At 35.1% G+C, this 19,794-nt stretch overlaps 1 protein-coding gene across 1 annotated transcript in view; it reads left to right on the top strand.

Moving 5' to 3' along the window:
* Positions 1-10,114: 10,114 nt before the first annotated feature.
* LOC140153737 (putative ATP-dependent RNA helicase DHX57) overlaps positions 10,115-19,794 on the top strand; it is a 41,945-nt gene continuing 32,265 nt past the window's right edge. The window contains exons 1-5 of the mRNA XM_072176569.1: positions 10,115-10,223; positions 14,555-14,806; positions 16,261-16,410; positions 17,929-18,093; positions 18,687-19,743. Of these exons, the coding sequence (XP_072032670.1) occupies positions 14,571-14,806; positions 16,261-16,410; positions 17,929-18,093; positions 18,687-19,743 (1,608 nt within the window). The 5' untranslated portion in view covers positions 10,115-10,223; positions 14,555-14,570. The remainder of the gene's footprint in view (positions 10,224-14,554; positions 14,807-16,260; positions 16,411-17,928; positions 18,094-18,686; positions 19,744-19,794) is intronic.

Below are 19,794 nucleotides of genomic sequence, written 5' to 3' on the forward strand. Positions count from 1 at the left end.
TCATTACTGGTCGAACACGATAGGATTTCGGTTAATAATAAATAGACGGTTTTCTGATAGCGCTCTCATAGGTCTTTGAACCTGTCTGCAGCCCTCTAGCTTTTGATTCAACAAGTTACTTTTTTTTTGGGGGGGGCGGTGTACAACCTTCAAGTAATTATTTTGTGTAAGCTAACCATAAGCCTATTCATAACCCTAATCCTTACCCTAACTCTAACCCTCATCCTAACCCTAAACTAAGCCTAACCAATCAATGACAGTGGCTGTTTCAAGTCTATAAGTCTCCATGCATGATCGCCTGTCGAATTCGACTACCTGCCTCGACCGGAGACTAAGTTCAAACCCCGGGCCTATTGGGTAGCCGTGTTAAGGCGCCTAAGACTGAAATCCTATCGTATTCGACCAGTAATGCGGCGGCGACAGGAATGGAAGAAGATGGCTATGCCGGTCAGCATGATCTTGTTTGCATTTTGGCAACCAGTGTTTATCTGTTATCGATGATGGATCGATTGATAATCGATAATCAATATTCAGTCAATATAATCAATATCAATCAAGATTAGGTCTACTATTCAAATAGCATTAAAAATGATGTGGAGGGGGGGGTGATTTTCAAATCAGGCTTTTTCCTTACGTACTGTCTATTTGTATGGAGGTGTCAATCAACAATCGATAATCAATAATCGATAATCAATAATCGATAATCAATAATCGATTATCAATAATCAATTATCAGTATCAATCATGATTGGGCCCGCTATTCAAATAGCATTAAAAATGATGTGGAGGGGGGTGATTTTCAAATCAGGCTTTTTCCTTACGTACTGTCTATTTGTATGGAGGTGTCAATCAACAATCGATAATCAATAATCGATAATCAATAATCGATAATCAATAATCGATTATCAATAATCAATTATCAGTATCAATCATGATTGGGCCCGCTATTCAAATAGCATTAAAAATGATGTGGAGGGGGTGATTTTCAAATCAGGCTTTTTCCTTACGTACTGTCTATTTGTATGGAGGTGTCAATCAACAATCGATAATCGATAATCAATAATCGATAATCAATAATCGATTATCAATAATCAATTATCAATATCAATCATGATTGGGCCCGCTATTCAAATAGCATTAAAAATGATTGGGGTGATTTTCAAATCATACCTTTTTCCTTACGTAGGCCTACTGGCTATTTGTATGGAGGTGTCAATCAATAATTGATTATCGAAAATCAATAATCGATTATCGATTATCAATAATCGATTATCAGTAATCGATTATCAATCAAGATAATCTCAATTTTCAGAATGCTAAAGAAATAATTTTGAAAAAATATTGAAAAAACTTGAACTTTTTAAAAAATGTCTAAAGTTCCCATTTTCACCTTCATGCGTATAAAATGAACATTTTGTGCAAAATTTTGTTCAAATATTTGTTCTGAACTCGAAAATTGCAGGGCTTGTATGGAGCACATTCCAGTGTTGAAAAAGGGTCAATGCCAGTTTCAATTATATCAATCTCCATGACAACACCCACGTGATCGCAGATTTTCAAGGGTGAAATACATTCGGTTTAGGAGAAACATCAAATTGAAGTTTGCATATAATACAGCATTGAATAGGGATTTCTTTCATAAAATTGCGATTATCTCCAAAACTGTGTCAACAACAAGCAATGAATTTTTGTTAAATTCATTTTTGGAAAGCGTAATATGTGGTTCTTAAGTTAAAAAAAAAAAAAAAAAAAAAAAAAAAGAAGGAAAGAAAATAGAGCTTTGACAAGCGGATAATTTGTTACATTAGAATCCTATGAACACATGATTAGTAATTAAAACGATCAAAATGAAACAAAAGAGGAGAGAAAGGGCCCGCTATGTGGGCCTAGCATGATCTTCTCTGTATATCATTACTGGTCGAACACGATAGGATTTCGGTTAATAATAAATAGACGGTTTTCTGATAGCGCTCTCATAGGTCTTTGAACCTGTCTGCAGCCCTCTAGCTTTTGATTCAACAAGTTACTTTTTGAGGGGGGGGGGGCGGTGTACAACCTTCAAGTAATTATTTTGTGTAAGCTAACCATAAGCCTATTCATAACCCTAATCCTTACCCTAACTCTAACCCTCATCCTAACCCTAAACTAAGCCTAACCAATCAATGACAGTGGCTGTTTCAAGTCTATAAGTCTCCATGCATGATCGCCTGTCGAATTCGACTACCTGCCTCGACCGGAGACTAAGTTCAAACCCCGGGCCTATTGGGTAGCCGTGTTAAGGCGCCTAAGACTGAAATCCTATCGTATTCGACCAGTAATGCGGCGGCGACAGGAATGGAAGAAGATGGCTATGCCGGTCAGCATGATCTTGTTTGCATTTTGGCAACCAGTGTTTATCTGTTATCGATGATGGATCGATTGATAATCGATAATCAATATTCAGTCAATATAATCAATATCAATCAAGATTAGGTCTACTATTCAAATAGCATTAAAAATGATGTGGAGGGGGGGTGATTTTCAAATCAGGCTTTTTCCTTACGTACTGTCTATTTGTATGGAGGTGTCAATCAACAATCGATAATCAATAATCGATAATCAATAATCGATAATCAATAATCGATTATCAATAATCAATTATCAGTATCAATCATGATTGGGCCCGCTATTCAAATAGCATTAAAAATGATGTGGAGGGGGGGGGGTGATTTTCAAATCAGGCTTTTTCCTTACGTACTGTCTATTTGTATGGAGGTGTCAATCAACAATCGATAATCAATAATCGATAATCAATAATCGATAATCAATAATCGATTATCAATAATCAATTATCAGTATCAATCATGATTGGGCCCGCTATTCAAATAGCATTAAAAATGATGTGGAGGGGGTGATTTTCAAATCAGGCTTTTTCCTTACGTACTGTCTATTTGTATGGAGGTGTCAATCAACAATCGATAATCGATAATCAATAATCGATAATCAATAATCGATTATCAATAATCAATTATCAATATCAATCATGATTGGGCCCGCTATTCAAATAGCATTAAAAATGATTGGGGTGATTTTCAAATCATACCTTTTCCTTACGTAGGCCTACTGGCTATTTGTATGGAGGTGTCAATCAATAATTGATTATCGAAAATCAATAATCGATTATCGATTATCAATAATCGATTATCAGTAATCGATTATCAATCAAGATAATCTCAATTTTCAGAATGCTAAAGAAATAATTTTGAAAAAATATTGAAAAAACTTGAACTTTTTAAAAATGTCTAAAGTTCCCATTTTCACCTTCATGCGTATAAAATGAACATTTTGTGCAAAATTTTGTTCAAATATTTGTTCTGAACTCGAAAATTGCAGGGCTTGTATGGAGCACATTCCAGTGTTGAAAAAGGGTCAATGCCAGTTTCAATTATATCAATCTCCATGACAACACCCACGTGATCGCAGATTTTCAAGGGTGAAATACATTCGGTTTAGGAGAAACATCAAATTGAAGTTTGCATATAATACAGCATTGAATAGGGATTTCTTTCATAAAATTGCGATTATCTCCAAAACTGTGTCAACAACAAGCAATGAATTTTTGTTAAATTCATTTTTGGAAAGCGTAATATGTGGTTCTTAAGTTAAAAAAAAAAAAAAAAAAAAAAAAAAAAAAAAAAAAAAAAAAAAAAAAAAAAAAAAAAAAGAAGGAAAGAAAATAGAGCTTTGACAAGCGGATAATTTGTTACATTAGAATCCTATGAACACATGATTAGTAATTAAAACGATCAAAATGAAACAAAAGAGGAGAGAAAGGGCCCGCTATGTGGGCCTAGCATGATCTTCTCTGTATATCATTACTGGTCGAACACGATAGGATTTCGGTTAATAATAAATAGACGGTTTTCTGATAGCGCTCTCATAGGTCTTTGAACCTGTCTGCAGCCCTCTAGCTTTTGATTCAACAAGTTACTTTTTTTTGGGGGGGGGGGCGGTGTACAACCTTCAAGTAATTATTTTGTGTAAGCTAACCATAAGCCTATTCATAACCCTAATCCTTACCCTAACTCTAACCCTCATCCTAACCCTAAACTAAGCCTAACCAATCAATGACAGTGGCTGTTTCAAGTCTATAAGTCTCCATGCATGATCGCCTGTCGAATTCGACTACCTGCCTCGACCGGAGACTAAGTTCAAACCCCGGGCCTATTGGGTAGCCGTGTTAAGGCGCCTAAGACTGAAATCCTATCGTATTCGACCAGTAATGGGGTAACCATTTTAAGAAATTTTCCTTTGATCTTGTTTTTTAATGGGATGCAATTTTCATTTATCATGGTGTGTTTTATATATTTCTTACCCCTTTTTTCAATTTTCTTTTTCTTTTTCTTGCCATGGTGGACCATGTTATTTGCACTGTGATATGGGAAAGTTTTCAGTGTTTTGTCTTGTCACTTTTCCTGCATATGTTTGTGTGTGGGGTGTCTGGGGGGATTTGTGTTTTGTGTAGAAAATCCCTGGTCTAATTTTTTGATTCACTCGTAACCAACATGAGTTGCTTGATCTTATTATGCATGTTGTATGGTGCTGATTCTGCCCACCCATGGCAGGGGGACCCAACAGTTGCCTTTGTGTTTTCATGCTTTTGCTGGGCTACCACTTCTTTTTCTGCTTGCCTTTTTCATCACTCTTGGTAGCGTTGCACTTGCTCTTTTTTTTTTAAATAACTAGTGCACCTGCAGCTGTGAGAGCCCTGATGCTGTGAGAGCACTGGCATGATGGCGATACTGTTTGACCCCAGATGACCGATGACCTCGGTGTAATTTTTTTCATGCTCCCCTCATACGAAGGATTCCACCTATCAAGTTTAAGCCCAATAGGGCAAAGTTTAAATTTAGCCCCTACATGACCTTTGACCTTGGTTGACCTCAATTTTGTTTCGCGCATATATTCCCCTCGTATCAAGGATTCCACCCACCAAGTTTGAGCCCGATCGGACAAAGTTTGCAATTTGACCCCTCCGTAATGACCTTTGACCTCGGTTGACCTCGATTCTATTTTGGGCATATATTCCCCTCGTATCAAGGACCCCAGGCCCGTAGCCAGCCCTGCAAGATAGGGGGTTCGTTTTTGCAGATTTCTGTTAAGTATAACTGCCGAGTATTGAGGAGTAATGGCCGCGTAGCATCGCGCCGCGGAAAGGCGGCGCAGGGGGGTGTCTGAGGGGGGATGTTCCCCCCTCAAAAATGTGAGAATTTTGAAAAATGAAGTCCCAATTGAAAGCATTTGGTGCACAATTTTTACATTATTATCAGAAATATATGGTTTCAATTTATTATTGCAAAGAGGCAATTAGCACGGTTAAAACAAGAAAAAGTTGCAAATCAGGCGTCGGGGGTGTTTGAGCTTAGGGGATGTGCCCCCTCAGAATTTGATTTATTTTGAAAAATCATAGTCCCAATCAAAATACTGGTTCAATATAAGTACAGCAAAGACGCAAATTAGCACGGTTAAAACAAGAAAAAGTTGAAAATCAGGCGTAGGGGGGTGTCTGAGGGGGAAGTGCCCCTCAGAATTGAAAGAATTTTGAAAAATGAAGTCCCAATTGAAGGCATTTGGTGCATCATTTTTACATTATTATCAGGAATATATGGATATATTATAGCACAGAGGGAAATTAGAGCGGTTAAAACAAGCAAAAGTTGCAAATCAGGTGCGTTATTTCATCACAAATAATATCAATTATTTTCTTATTTTCCTATGTTATATCACTCCCTTCATCTCCTAACTAAGCTTTCTCGGTTATCGCTTTTTGCACACCAAATCATTTTAAAAAAATCTTCAAATCTAGATGAGACAAAGAGGCAAATAATTATTCTGCTGTATTTATAGCATTAAATTAAGTCATCATTTATATTTTCCACATAGGCCTACATAAACTGGGCGTCGGGGATCTTTCAAATCGTCCTGCTAATTTGATCCTGAAATTCACAGGAAAAATTTGCGCGAAGCGCGAGAAAAATAACGATTTTTGTGCTAAAATGGCCATTTCAACCACATTTCCCATGTTCTCCTTTCTTGTGTCAAAATTTTAGGGGTTCGATCGAACCCCTCGAACCCCCCCCCTGGCTACGGGCCTGGACCCCACCTACCAAGTTTGAACCTGATCGCACAAAGTTTGAAATTTTGACCTTTGACCTCCGATGACCTTTAAACCCACCCGGTCAACATGCTTTTCCCGTTACCTATCCATATCCGAAATATCGCATTGATGCGTCGAAGCGCGGCGGAACGCATAGCCGGACAGACAGATAGAGACCGCTTATTATAGATTTTTTAACAGAGGTATTGGTTGGGTCCTGTTGTCGTGGTGGGGCAGTATTATTTAAATCTCATTGTCATGATCTGATTGTATCTTTGCATCTATCTTGGTTACCGTAATTAAGTTGGGGTCTGGTGGACCATGTCTGTATGTTCTTTTTCCCTTCCACCAGGCCCAAGTACAGGTGAATAAAAATGGAAAAAAAAAAATTGCATGAGCAACTGCGTTAAAGAGATTTTGCATGTACAATTATCCCAAGATAAACATGGCTAATTAGGATAATTTGGTTATTATTATGCCTCATTAGGATAATTTGGATATTTGAGATATTTGGATATTTTAGATAATTTGGATATTATTAGGGCTAATTTGGATATTTTAGATATTTTGGATATTATTATGGCTAATTTGGATATTTTGGTTATTATTATGCATCATTAGGATAATTTGGATATTCTATATAGATAATTTGGATATTATTAGGGCTAATTAGGGTAATTTGGATATTATTATGTCTCATTAGGATATTAGGATAATTTGGATATTTCAGATATTTGGATATTTTAGATAATTTGGATATATTAGGGCTAATTTGGATATTTTGGATATTATTATGGCTATTTAGGATAATTTTGATATTTTGGATATTATTATGTTGGATATTTTTATGCCTTATTAGGAATTTAGATAATTTGGATATTTCAGATATTTGGATATTTTAAATAATTTGAATATTATTAGGGCTAATTAGGATATTTTGGATATTATTATGGCTAATTAGGGTAATTTTGATATTTTGGATATTATTATGCCTCATTAGGATATTAGGATAATTTGGATATTACAGATATTTGAATATTTTAGATAATTTGGATATTATTAGGGCTAATTAGGATAATTTAGATATTTTGGATATTATTATGGCTAATTAGGATCCATCAACACAGTTATTCAGTTTTATGATTTACAACACTAAAATAACACATTTGACCAAGCATTTCTGCACTTTTTGCTTCAATGTAACACCTTTAATAAAGCATTTTTGCACTTCTTGCTTCAATCATAAACGTTTCAAAACTTGATGCATATGTGACTTTAGGCTAATTTTGGCTAATTTAGATAATAGCTAAATATCTGCTAATATCTTAATATCCATCACTTACCAGGCCAAAAAAGGCCCAAATATGACAATATCTAAAATATAGATAATAGCTAAATATCTGATAATATCTTAATATCCATCACTTACTAAGTAAAAAATTTCCAATAGAAATTTTATATTAAAGTTCCTAATATCTGATATAGCGGATATTTTAGATAATATCTAAATTACGGTATCCAATATTTTGGATAATTTAGATAATAGCTAAATCAGATATTTTGGCTAATTTAGATAATAGCTAAATATCTGATAATATCTTAATAGCCAACACTTACCAGGCCAAAAAATGTTTAATAATTTTTTAAGTCCCAAATATGAAAATATCAGATATTTCAGATAATATCTAACTTATCCGATGTTTTGGATAATTTAGATAATAGCTAAATATCTGATAATATCTTAATAGAAATGTTATAAGTTCCTAATATACAAATATCTGATATAGCGGATATTTTCAATAAAAGTTTTATAAGTCCCTAATATCCAAATATCTGATATAGCGGATATTTCAGATAATATCTAAATTATCTGATATTTTGGATAATTTAGATAATAGCTTAATATCTGATAATATCTTAATATCCATCACTTAGTAAGTAAAAAAAATTTCAATAGAAATTTTATAAGTTCCTAATATCCAATATCTGATATAGGCCTATCGGATATTTTAGATAATATCTGAATAATCCGATATTTTGGCTAATTTAGATAATACTATTTTAATAGCTAAATATCAGATATTTTGGCTAATTTAGATAATAGCTAAATATCTTATAATATCTTAATATCCATCACTTACCAGGCAAAAAATAAATTCTAAGTCCGAAATATCCAAATATCTGATAGGCCTATATCGGATATTTCTGATAATATCTTAATTATCTGATATTTTGGATAATTTAGATAATAGCTACTTAGTAAAAAAATTGCAATAAAAATTTTATAAGTTCCTAATATCCAAATATCTGATATTTTGGATATTTCAGATAATATCTAAATTATCAGATATTTTGGATAATTTAGATAATAGCTAAATATCTGATAATATCTTAATATCCATCACTTAGCAAGTAAAAAAATTCAATAGAAATTGTATAAGTTTCTAATATCCAAATATCGGATATATCAGATATTTTAGACAATATCTGAATTATCCAATATTTTGGCCAATTTAGATAATACTATTTTAATAGCTAAATATCAGATATTTTGGCTAATTTAGATAATAGCTAAATATCTGATAATATCTTAATATCCATCACTTACCAGGCAAAAAAAATCTAAGTCCCAAATATCCAAATATCTGATATATCGGATATTTCTGATATTATATCTAAATTATCTTGATATTTTGGATAATTTAGATAATAGCTAAATATCTGATAATATCTTAATATCCATCACTTACTTAGTAAAAATTTGCAATAAATATTTTATAAGTTCCTAATATCCAAATATCTGATATTTTGGATATTTTAGATAATAGCTAAATATCTGATAATATCTTAATATACATCACTTACTAGGTAAAAAATCCAAAAATATTCTAAGTTCGTAATATCCAAATATCTGATATATTGAATAATTTAGATAATATCTAAATAATCACATACTTTGGATAATATCTCAAATATCTGATATTTTAGATAATATGAGATATCATGATCGATCCACAAAAATAGCCAAATAGCTAAAAACAACCTTGTAACTATCTAAAATAGCAGATTTTTCACCCTATAGGGCCTACTACAACACACAAATTATCCAAATTATCTAAAAAAAAAAAAGTTACAATCCCGCACCTACCGGTAACTCGGGCCAAGGGGATGAGGGGATGTGAATAAAATTGTGTTCATCTGCTCAGTGATGTAGCCAGGACTTTTGCAGGAGGCGGGGGCAGCAAGGTACATTTCAAGGTGGGGGGACAAACTTGGATGAAAATGATAAAAAACTTATGAGCTAAAAGGTACAACAAATTTGTCCAAAATGGGCTAAAAAGTACTGTAAAAACAAATGCATAAAAATCTTAAATATCAGAGCGGCAAGACTTCTCACGGTGGATATGATATGGTGGGCAAGAAGACTTGCTTCGATCATGATCTAATTGCAATTTCAAGCCATTGATTTATATGGAAAAGATACTAAATATTATACTTCTAAGTTCTAAATGATAATCTCCTCTCATACCATTAATCACATTAAATAAAACATTTACATGACGTACACAAAATATACAAAATTTACCAACCGCGAAAGACCCTGACCGCGAAAGACAGGTGACCGCTAGTATATAGGCCTAATAGCTTATAATCAATTTTACAAATCCAAATAGATAAAATAAAATAGGCCTACATACAAGATAATACCGTTTCAATTTTACGACTTCAAAATATACGACAATGCATAATAATAGGTTACTCAAATTTTTTTATAATGTATTTGCAGAATTAGGCCAGATTGACCATTTCACTGTCTTTTTGAGAATTCAGAACAGGGATATGACTCCATATGAGCTCATATGAGACCACCAGAATTAATTCTGTGTATGAGACGTACATGGACATGATGGACAGTGACGTAGTGTATCAATATTCATGACCTCCTTCTAAGCGCACGAATCCAACGCTTACCGATTCATGATTTGTCGGTCATCCTCGATTGTAAGCTTACTGCGAAATTCATTCTTTCCTTTTTCCTGATTGAGTTTTGTTGTACGTTTAGTATACTTATTACAGAAAAATAAATGTGAGTATAATATCAGTGCAGATTTCAAAATAACTTGACACTAGGTACTGTCATGACTGTACAGGCATTACAGGGACACAGTCACAGGGTGACTTGCATGCTTGAATCAAGTTCTCAGACTTCCATGCTTCAGTTCGGTTGGATTTTTAATTTTTAAAGCCATATATGATATTATAACATTTCTGTAAAAATAGATTAGTATTTATTTTCCATAAAATGTTAGCTTTTACTGTCAGATATGTTCCCTTTTAATTTTGAGCCGAACAAGTGAGGTAAAGCAATAAGTATTAATATTAAACTATAATCTAGTCAACTGGACTTACTATTTTTGAGTGGGAAATTTTCACGTCCAATCCTGAACGCATCATCAGCCCTACTGATGTTGTGGCGGCAAAAGTTCATTGACCTGTGAAACGGATGTTGTAGTATCACAGGTCAATGAACTTTTGCCGCCACAACATCAGTAGGGCTGATGATGCGTTCAGGATTGGACGTGAAAATTTCCCACTCAAAAATAGTAAGTCCAGTTGACTAGATTATAGTTTAATATTAATACTGTTTACTACCTGGATGAATGATAATCTTCACAAACGTAAAGCAATAAGCATAGATAGAGGGCGAGATGGCCGAGTGGTTAAGGTGTTGCGCTGCCGGCCGGTATATACAATCGACGAGGGTTGAGCCTTGCCTGGCTTGCCTTAGGTGAAAATTCTCTTAAGTTCCTATATGGTCAGAAATCCTTCAATTCAGTTCAGTTATTAATTTCAGAATTTAATCGAAGAATTTCTTCTCGCCCCATACACTGCTTATCACTGCTTATGCAGATATAGGTAGTGTATGTGCTTAAATCCGTGATTCGAAGTCACGTAAAGCCGTTGGTCCGTGTACAGGAAGAGTCAAACCCTGTGCACGTTAAGTGTCAGAGCTATTCGAAAAGAGAAGGGGGACCATCCCCGGTTCTGATATCTGCAATCACTAGCTAGGTTCCAGGATCATGCATGTAGGTAAAAAACTATGCACGTTAAGCCTGTGCGACAATACTCAATTTGAGGTATGCACATATATATAGGAAGAAGAAGAAGAAGAAGAAATTGGAATTAACAAATTTTTCACCACTGACTGTGGCCAATGACTTGACTGATAAATTACTTGAAGTGAGAAATGACTTTGGAGTGAGGTCGGATTCTTTTGAGAGTTTTACTCAAGCCAAGGGCGGCAAGGCAGGTGTGTCCGGGATCGCTTTTGAATTGAATTGAGGAATGTTGACGAAGAGTTTATTTATGACGAGTTATGCAGCCTTAATATTCATAAAGCTGTTGGTCTGGATGACATTGCACCTCAATTTTTGAAAGATGGTGCAAAACAACTCAGCCCAATAATTACCCATTTATGTTAACCTCTCCATCGAATCCCGTACCATTCCTCAAGACCTAAAACTTGCCAAGGTCATTTAAAAAGAACAGCCGTCTGGAAGTGGGCAACTACCGTCCTGTCAGCCTTCTTAGCACAGTTTCTAAAATTCTTGAGAAAAGTATTTACAATTGGAACACTATTTGAGCTCTAATAATTTAATTTACCAATATCAATCTGGCTTTCGCCATGGCTTTTCAACTGAAACATGTTTAATTTTTTTAACAGACTACATTAGGACTCAACTCGATCTTGGCAATTATGTTGGCATGTTTCTTTTAGTTTAGATGTCAGAAAAGCATTTGACAGTGTCAACCATGATGTTTTGTGTTATAAGCTAGACTAGGCTATGGGAATCGAATCTGCTTGGTTCAGATCTTATACTAGATCTAACAGGCAGCAACTTGTCAGTATCGATGGCATACAATCCGATCTTATGCAACTCTCCTGCGGAGTTCCACAGGGGAGCTTGCTTGGTCCCCTGCTATATTTATGTTATAGCAATGACATGGTTACATCTGTGAAAAACAAGTTGCTCCTGTATGCTGATGATAGTGTGATCATTTCTTCCAATAAGAACCCAGATGTGGTTGCACATGAACTAAGCATGGATTTGAGTTCCTGTAACACTAACAACTGGCTTATTAACAATAAATTATCTTTACATGTTGGTAAAACCGAGCTCATTTTATTTGGTTCGCACAGAAAACTTAAAAAAGCTTCTGATTTCCACATCTCATACAATGGTCATACAATTAATCCTGTCCCATCCATAAAATACCTTGGTGTCACACTAGACCAACATCTATCTGGGGAAGTTATGGTTGATTCTCTTGTTAAGAAAGCTATTGGCAGGCTCAAATTTTTGTATCTAGACACACACAATATTTCAACCAAAAGTAAAATGGAATTTTAGAGGGATTTTGATAGCAGTTCCATTAAAAAAAGCTGCTATCATAATGAGACTAAGATTTAGTACAGAAACACCCCCGAAATGCCGTTTTGGGGAATTTTGACAGCAGAATATTTTTGATGAAAGTCAATCTTTGACAAGATGTAACTTTGCTATGGAAAGTGCTATGACAAAAATGTTTTCAGTTTTGTCTTTCTTTACTCAAGGGCTAAATTTGATATACCTGGCATACATGTACCTTCATATTGTGATGTTTCTTATTTGTGGAATAGATATCAATAGAGTGCACTGTAACCATAGATTCTATGGTTACAGTTACTGGAACTACATTGTACCATTCATGCAGCATGTAACTCCCGCAGTTGTAATACGGTACGATCCTCCAATGTCCTTGTGGTGTGTGTGTATCCCGCATGCCGTGTACGTAGGCCCCTACTGTACATACGTGTTCGACTAATATTTCCATCGTAATAATAAAACGCTGGTTCCATCATTTTATTCAAAATCTCAGATTTTGACAAAACTACAGCACCTAAAGTCTTGATTTTTGCAGAGTATCTTTTAAGGTACATTACAATGGTGTAAAAAACAGAATTTCAAAATTTTTCGAGGGTGTTCCACTCAGCAAATGTTATAATATGGCTTATGTTTCTTGTAAATGTGACTGATTCCTTATGGAATTGCTGACATTATATTATGCCGGCAGTGGAGCAGGCAACTGGCACAAGTTACTTCCAGCTACATGTACATCGGTCTATTCTCGCAAAGATTCTCATAAACAGATTTGTGTGAATCAAAGTTGATTCTTGCAAACTTTTGTAGTTTACATTTACCGTAGTTGATTTGCGAGAATCAAATCGTCGGCAGAGTGCAATACTATCGTAAGTGCAGTAGAATGCAATAGCTGCCATTTGCAATATTTCAATAAATGTACCTACTTTTAACCAAGGCGATATCTTGGGGTTAGCTTAGGCCAATTACAATTGATTCTTAGTTTCCTGTTTCCCGCCCGCGTCCAAAGTAGAGAATTGCAAAATATTTAATTATTTTATTTATATTTAGGATTTTCTCTTTAAAAATAACTTTTAATGACTACCATTTGCTACTTTCTGACTTTGATCATATCATCTATAATGATGAATAAACATAGAACCTAATTGCACCATTACTTATGTATAAAATCAAACATAGTAGTAAAATAATTAAATGCATGCTCCTTGTCAAAATGGCCTGATGTAGGTTGCGACCACTTATTTTAAAATAAAGAAAATAAAAGATAATTAATAATTAATAATTAAAAGTCGCCTCATCCCTGGTTTTCAACCATGAAACAGGAAACTAAGAATTAATTGTGAAGGGCCTTAGTGGCCATCAGGAAAGTATACAGAACATCAACACTTTACAATGAGCATATATGAGGGGATTGTGCTGCAAACAATCAGTGTTTTACAAAAGGCAGCTATTACATTTTACTGCACTTACGATAGTGTAGCACTCTGCCAATGAAATGATTCCCGCAAATTTATTCTGCAAGAATCAAGATTCAAGATTGATTCTCGCACTGTGAAACAAAATTCTGACCCTGCTTGAGCCATTGCTGATTGTTGACCTTGGCTCGCCATACTGTCCATATCCCCCAAAAGATGATCATGAATGATAATCATCATGTAATATATTGATATCAAATGAAAGACCTTAGTAAGCTTAGTTTTCTCATTAACAATAACATACTGAAATTAGTAGTTCCAAATTGGTGTATTTCCTAAGACATCATCAAAAAACTGTCAAATTAGTGTCAAAAGTGGAATACAACAGTTGGGACTAATTTGAGAGTGTTTGATGATTTTTCTGAAATATATGGATTTGAAACACCTAATTTCAAAATGTTAATGAGCGAAATATGAGCTATCACCTGACACCAAAATCTGCATTTTGATGGGGTAAAGTGGGGATGAGGCTATCAGTCAGGTCACCCACCTTGATTTTAAAAATTTTGTTATTGGTACAGGTGTAGGTGAAAAAGAATGAGTCAAGCTGTGAAGAAGAAGGGTGGGCGGCCAAATAGAGGTGGAGGGCGCTTTAATAACAGAGGAGGCGGTGGCAGGGGAAGAGGTGGTGGACGTGGAGGAAGTAGCAGTAATAATAAGAGTAAACGACCATCAGGACCTCCATCAGAGACAGGGAGCAAGGAAGGGAATTTCGCTGCCTATGATGACGACGATGTTGTCCTGCTTCCAAAGCAGTATGAAGATCCAGGACGGTAAAATACTAATTTTTTAAATCAGAAAAATTGAAATGATTTTAACAGTAGGCCTAAAATGTTTGCCCTTCCTAATAGGCATGAAATTTTTCAACTGATCAGCTGAATCCAGCTTTAATTACTGCTCAAATTAACACATTTTTATTTACTTTCAGCCCAATTTTGCACCTTGTTCTTTTTCTTTCCAATTTTGGGTAGTTTTTGCCAATTTCAGCCTTTTGGTACTACGTACTTCAGCTTTTTTCTAAGTAAAGCCACTCTCATGCCTATAACCTACATGTAGATATGAAGTTATGAACAATATAAACGCATCCCAAAAAGAAAGTATCCAGTTTGATTTTGGTCCATAAGTCAAAGATGTGGTCTTAAATCAAGACCTACCAAAAGTAGGTTACAGATCAATTTATTCTGCAGAGTTTGATACCCCATTTGTCCAAATCGATGCAGAATTGATGACACAATGACCTTTTGAATGCAATCACCTCAATTTCAAAAGTTGCAGTAAATTCCCACTGATTTGGTACTGCTACTCAATATGGACAGCGATAGATCAAGGCCAGGGCGCATCAGAAGTCTCGCTGAGAGCATGGGCCGCAGATGTCTGGCAATCATTGATGCAGCAGGAGGACATACCAGATATGGACTGTGAAGAGTGAACGGAAAACATTGAGGAAGGAGTAAAAGAGTATTTGTATTGAATAAAACACATGAAATGGAGTCAAACAGCCTTAGACCGTCTCTGTTATTGTGTACCTTTGTGAAGAATCTTGAGAAGCAGGAAAACAACATCAATAGGAATTACTGCAACTTTAAAAATTGAAGTGACTACATTTAAAAGATCGCTGTGTCATTATTTCTGCATCGATTTGAACAAATGAGGTATCAAACTGTGTGGAATAAATTCATCTGTAACATACTTTTAGTAGGTCTTGATTTAAGACCACATCTTTGACTTATGGACCAAAATCAAACTGGATACTTTCTTTTTGGGATGCGTTTATTATAGATAATCCAAACAAAAATTATGATCTTTCAATCCCATCATTCAGTTAAGTATTAACTTTTATAGTTTTATCACACAAAAAAATCCATTTTATTTAGAACAAAATGAAGTAGCCAATATGAAGCGGCCTCATGGTATAAACATGTTTACATCATGGACAAGTTTACATCATACTGCTTTGTGTGCAAAACCAAGTATACCTTACCCGATTGACTTCCAAATTTAGGGGCGTTGGGCAGTATCCGTGTATGATTCAGTGTGAATAAAAACTCACTTAAAAAACCTAAAGATCATAATGGTACATGTAGATATCAAATTTCGGTTACTCCTTCATGTAATTATACACAAAATTAGGGTTAGGGTTAGGATTGGGGTTAAGATTAGGGTTAGAGTTAGGATTAGCTTACACTAAATAATTCCATGAAGGATCGACCCAAATTTGTCATTTCAGCTTTAATAGGCGCCCTATGTCTAGTTACCAATCTAAGAGAGGAGGAGGGAGCAAAGTGAAGATGCAGTCCTTACACATGAGTGACACAAACCAAGAACTTGTAAGAGATGTGCTTAGAGAACTTCATGGAGAAGAACTGGGAAACATTGAGTAAGTAGAGTCACTGTTTACAACTTGGATAATTAGCAGCATTAGATTACCAGTCTTGTGGCAAAAGGGATAGTCCCAAAACATCCCAATGCTTTTCAAGTTTTGGGGTCTGAGAGAAACCTTTTGGGCCTGAGAAAAACCTATGGGGTCTAATGGGGTCCTAACCGCCCCCCTTTAAAAATGGGGTACAAAAGTATATCTGGCATGTCTGGGGATGGAAAAGGATATTTAGGGATGGAGCTGCACCAGCTCATACAGTATTAGTATTAGGACCCTGTGAAAACATGATCTGCCAAATAAATATTGTACAATAAATTTTGACAACATTTTTAAAATGTAGTGGTTTTTCATATGAAACATTTGAAAAATGTTTTCAGGACCTTAATATAACCTGTTATGTAAATGTTATTATAAAAACATTTTGATCAAACCCAAAACATTTTAATAACATGTTTATAACATTTTAAAAACATTTTTGTGTTTAGAAAGCAAAATTATACTTCTACGCTATTCAATTTTGGTACACTGATCACCGGAGCGCTTTCACCAGGTCAACCGGCATCTTCAGCGGATGTTATTGCTCTGAAGATTGTTGTTGCTAGTGATGTAGTACTTAGGTTCTATTTACGTTTACCGCTACGTATAAATATACATCATTATATTTTTGTGTTTAATCATTAAATTAATGGGATAAAATTAATGGGATATTATGCACCTGGCCTGGAAAATGTGGATTTCCTGGGAAGATAAAGTAAAGTTTCCCACAATTTCTTCTACATTTCTAAATTGTGACCCGGCAGCACAAATGAGCCGTAAATTCCCTAAATTGTATTCTGAGTTACGGTGTAAAATGTGTACAAAGGTCATATTCGTCGTTAACTTAAGCTGGCCCGACATCCGTCTCATTTCGATAATCAAAACCAATCAATAATCCTATTGTTGAAGTGGATAATAAGCTTCTACCTTAGATGGCTATAGAACTTTTTTTAAATAGCTCTGGTTTTGTTTGCTTATATTGCTAAATCCTGTTCAAGTGGTGGGTTACCAGGCATTGTATTTTGTACAGGTATGCATAACCAACAATTAACAATGAGAGAACTTTCTTTAAACCTCGTTGACTTGGGGATGATTTGAAATGACCGCCAATTATGACTGTTTGATATTTATTGCCAACAATGTGGAAAAAGAGACACATGTAAAAACGTAAAAAGCTATAATTTTGTTGAAGGAGCAAAGTTTAACAAACCATAACCCGCTTCTGGATATCGTTTGAAGTCAAATGATATACCATTTTTAAGTTTATGATGTTTATTTTTAAACACGAAATAAAACAATTTGGGAAAGCAAGTTGTCGAAATTTTAAAATTTGGTTTGAACATGCTGAGCATGCTTCCTCAATTCCCTACTTTGTGTGCATGTTTTTGATAGCTGTTTTATATCTGTACTATTTTATGAAAAGAGATGTTTCAGTATTTTTAACCATTAGATGTTTCTCACCATTTTATTTTTTCACACCAGTGAGGATGGCTACAATGAATTAGACCATCGTAGCGAGCATCAATATTGGACCACAGAGAACACACTGACTGTGCAGGGTGTTGAGCAATTTGGTGCTCAGCAAGTAACAGATGGTAGTACTTATGCAGAGATGGTTAACAAATATGCCCTTGATAACCTGCTCAGGTTGGTAGTATTATATATTATAACAGGAAATAATTTGTGCTAAATTTAGACATTTTTCTGTCAATCTGGAAGCCATCAAGCATTAAGCAAGAAATGTCATCTTTTAATGAGTGACAAGGAGTTGCAAATTTTTCATCTTTATGCAATTATTTTTGTTTTGCCTGAATTATGCATTGTGGGTTCCTCAAATATCATTACTCCACATTATTCCAGAAAATAAAGCACTAATTTTCTGGAATTAAAAGAATATTATCTTGTTTTGCCAAGTGAAACACAGCTAAATTTTAATGTTTTGGCAATTTAAGGGAAAATGGGTCCAAAACATGCAATTTTTTCTTGCAATTGCAGTCACAAAATTCTAAGACTTGGCATTAGGATTGAGCTATGTTTCATTTGGCAAAGCAGGATAACACTTTTTTAATCCAAAAAAAATAAGTGCTGTATTTCTAGAATAGGGAGTTAGGCCTCTTTTAACCATAATTTTATGTAAAAAATGAAATTGATATGTGATGAAAATCAGAAATGATCAATAAAATGATGGAACAAGCTCTATAATGTGCAGAATTCAACAGTTTAATTTTGTATGTTTACAGGTATGGCTTTCATAGAGAACATTGTGTAACTGCATTACAAGAGAATGATGATGTTGGTGCAGCTTTAGAATATCTACTCAAAAAATGTTACGATGATGACAAAGCCAAACAATCAAAGGATAAAGCATGCCATGGGGAGGATGTTACTATGGAAACAGCTCTTGAACAAAGACAGGATGAGGCTCTTGCACTTAGCTCTATATATGCTGAAGATTTTGAGGAAAAGATACCAAATAAGTTATGGACTCTTCAACTTGATCTGAATCATTTTGATGAGATTATAGAAAAGTTAAGCAAACAAGACGAAAAGAAGCAGAAGCAGCAGAAGTATACGGAATCCAAAAATGCAGATGTTGATCCTAAAGATGTTTGTCCATTCTACTTGCAAGGAAATTGCCGTTATGGTTCCAGATGCTGGAAAAAACATGTCACACCGTTTGGTTCAGATAGAACAACTGTAGACGGAACATTTGTTGAGGAGGAGATTGACGGGAAAAAGTACGAGTTGGAAGTTCGCTTTCCGGGCGATAACAAGTATCCGTTCGAAGCCCCTCTCATAGCATTCTCTTCAAGAACTTCCAAATTTCCAATTATAAAATGCCTTAACATCAGTAAACGTCTGTATGATGAATCCAAGACATTGGCAGAAGATGGAGAACCAGCAGTGTTTTCTCTCATTAGTATTCTTGAAGATGAAACGCAGATGAAAGATGTTTTGAGCGAGAAGCGCCTTATTGTTAGTCTTCCAAAGAGGTTTGAAAATAAAGACGAAGGCCATAAGTTTGTTTGTCAATCAAAGAAACAGCGCAAAGAGAAAACAGATACTTCTCCAAAAGGAACTTCTCAAATGGATTCAAGAGCAAGTGACAAAGGTGCCAAAAATGTTGATAACAAAGATCAAGGAGGTGAGGAGGATGAGTCTTCATCAAGCAGCTCAGATGAAGAAGTACCAACAACACCGGAGAAACCAGGAAAGATATTTGTGTTTCCAAGGCAAAATCAGAAAGTCATAGAAAGGGACAATCGTCAGCTGAGGGAGAACTTCCATAAGAAACAGGTAAAGCGAAAGTTTCATTCCTTGTATGTCAGTTAAAGGGGCGTGGTCTGA

This window comes from Amphiura filiformis, chromosome 5, assembly GCF_039555335.1.
Source record: "Amphiura filiformis chromosome 5, Afil_fr2py, whole genome shotgun sequence".
Classification (NCBI taxonomy): Eukaryota; Metazoa; Echinodermata; class Ophiuroidea; order Amphilepidida; family Amphiuridae; genus Amphiura; species Amphiura filiformis.